A 1,012-nucleotide genomic window follows, 5' to 3' on the forward strand; every position below is an offset into this window, starting at 1 on the left:
CCCTGTTTCTATTTAAGCAAATTCAACTTTTCATTATAAAAAGATAATTGAGTGGGAGGGCACTTGTCAAATCCACTTGAAAATATTTATGCGTTGCCTGACTTTTGAATGTCTCAACACCTTGATTTTTGGGGCAGGGCATCACATAGTCATGCAACCACTTGTTCACACAGTCACGGTCATCCCTTTGCATCTGAAGGTTAACCCAGATGTGTTCTTGTCATAGCTAGGAAGCATGGCTGACTATCCAAAAGAAAGAAAACTGCCTAGGTTTCCAGACTTCATCCAGCTGATTGACATGGCATCTGAGTCTGTAGGAGGAAAGGTGAGTAGTTTTCTATTAGCAAGGAAAAGTATTTAATGTACTTGTACTAATGATCCAACTAACTACTTCAGTGAATCTAATTAGAATGGCAAGAATTAGGCTGAAGTCCATTATCTCAAAAGACTTTCAAGGAATTTCTTTTTCTTAAATTGGTGACAATATCTAGTAAATATAGCATTACTCTAAATTTTTTAAAGTGAGATTTTGCACTTGAGAAAGCAATTCACTATCACTGCATCAAGTATCAAGTGCTTAAGTATTTGCACCACTGTGGGTCTCCCAAAATTATCATATTTGACAGTCTTCTTTAAAAGCCTGTGCATTAATATGGTATGCTCCCTTGATTCTTCTAACTGCTTACCTATAGTCTTTTTCCTATCTTGGTACCTAATATGTACCTATCTTGGTACTTAATATGTACAAGCAATCCCTGAGATTTGGAAGAGATCCATTCCTAATTGTATCTTTAAGAATTTGTTGGTAAGTCAGAACAGGTATATATGATTCTTATTTAGCCTTATATATAGTTCAAGAAAAAGGTTGAAGCCTTTTCAGTGATTTAAAAACTTCACATGCTGCAAATGAAGGTGATTGGGATGAAGAATTTGTTGCTGAGTGGGGCCTGGTTCAAGGAACTCTGGTGTTGTTGTTGTTGTCAGGTGCCATCGAGTCGGAACCGACTCATAG

General features: G+C 37.0%; 1 protein-coding gene across 1 annotated transcript in view; it reads left to right on the top strand.

Annotated features, from left to right (window-relative positions):
• Positions 1-235: 235 nt before the first annotated feature.
• Positions 236-1,012, top strand: part of ALLC (allantoicase) — a 56,564-nt gene continuing 55,787 nt past the window's right edge. Inside the window, exon 1 of the mRNA XM_006863973.1 lies at positions 236-325. Within this exon, the coding sequence (XP_006864035.1) occupies positions 236-325 (90 nt within the window). The remainder of the gene's footprint in view (positions 326-1,012) is intronic.

The sequence above is a fragment of the Chrysochloris asiatica genome, unplaced genomic scaffold (genome assembly GCF_000296735.1).
Source record: "Chrysochloris asiatica unplaced genomic scaffold, ChrAsi1.0 scaffold00058, whole genome shotgun sequence".
NCBI classification, from domain to species: domain Eukaryota; kingdom Metazoa; phylum Chordata; class Mammalia; order Afrosoricida; family Chrysochloridae; genus Chrysochloris; species Chrysochloris asiatica.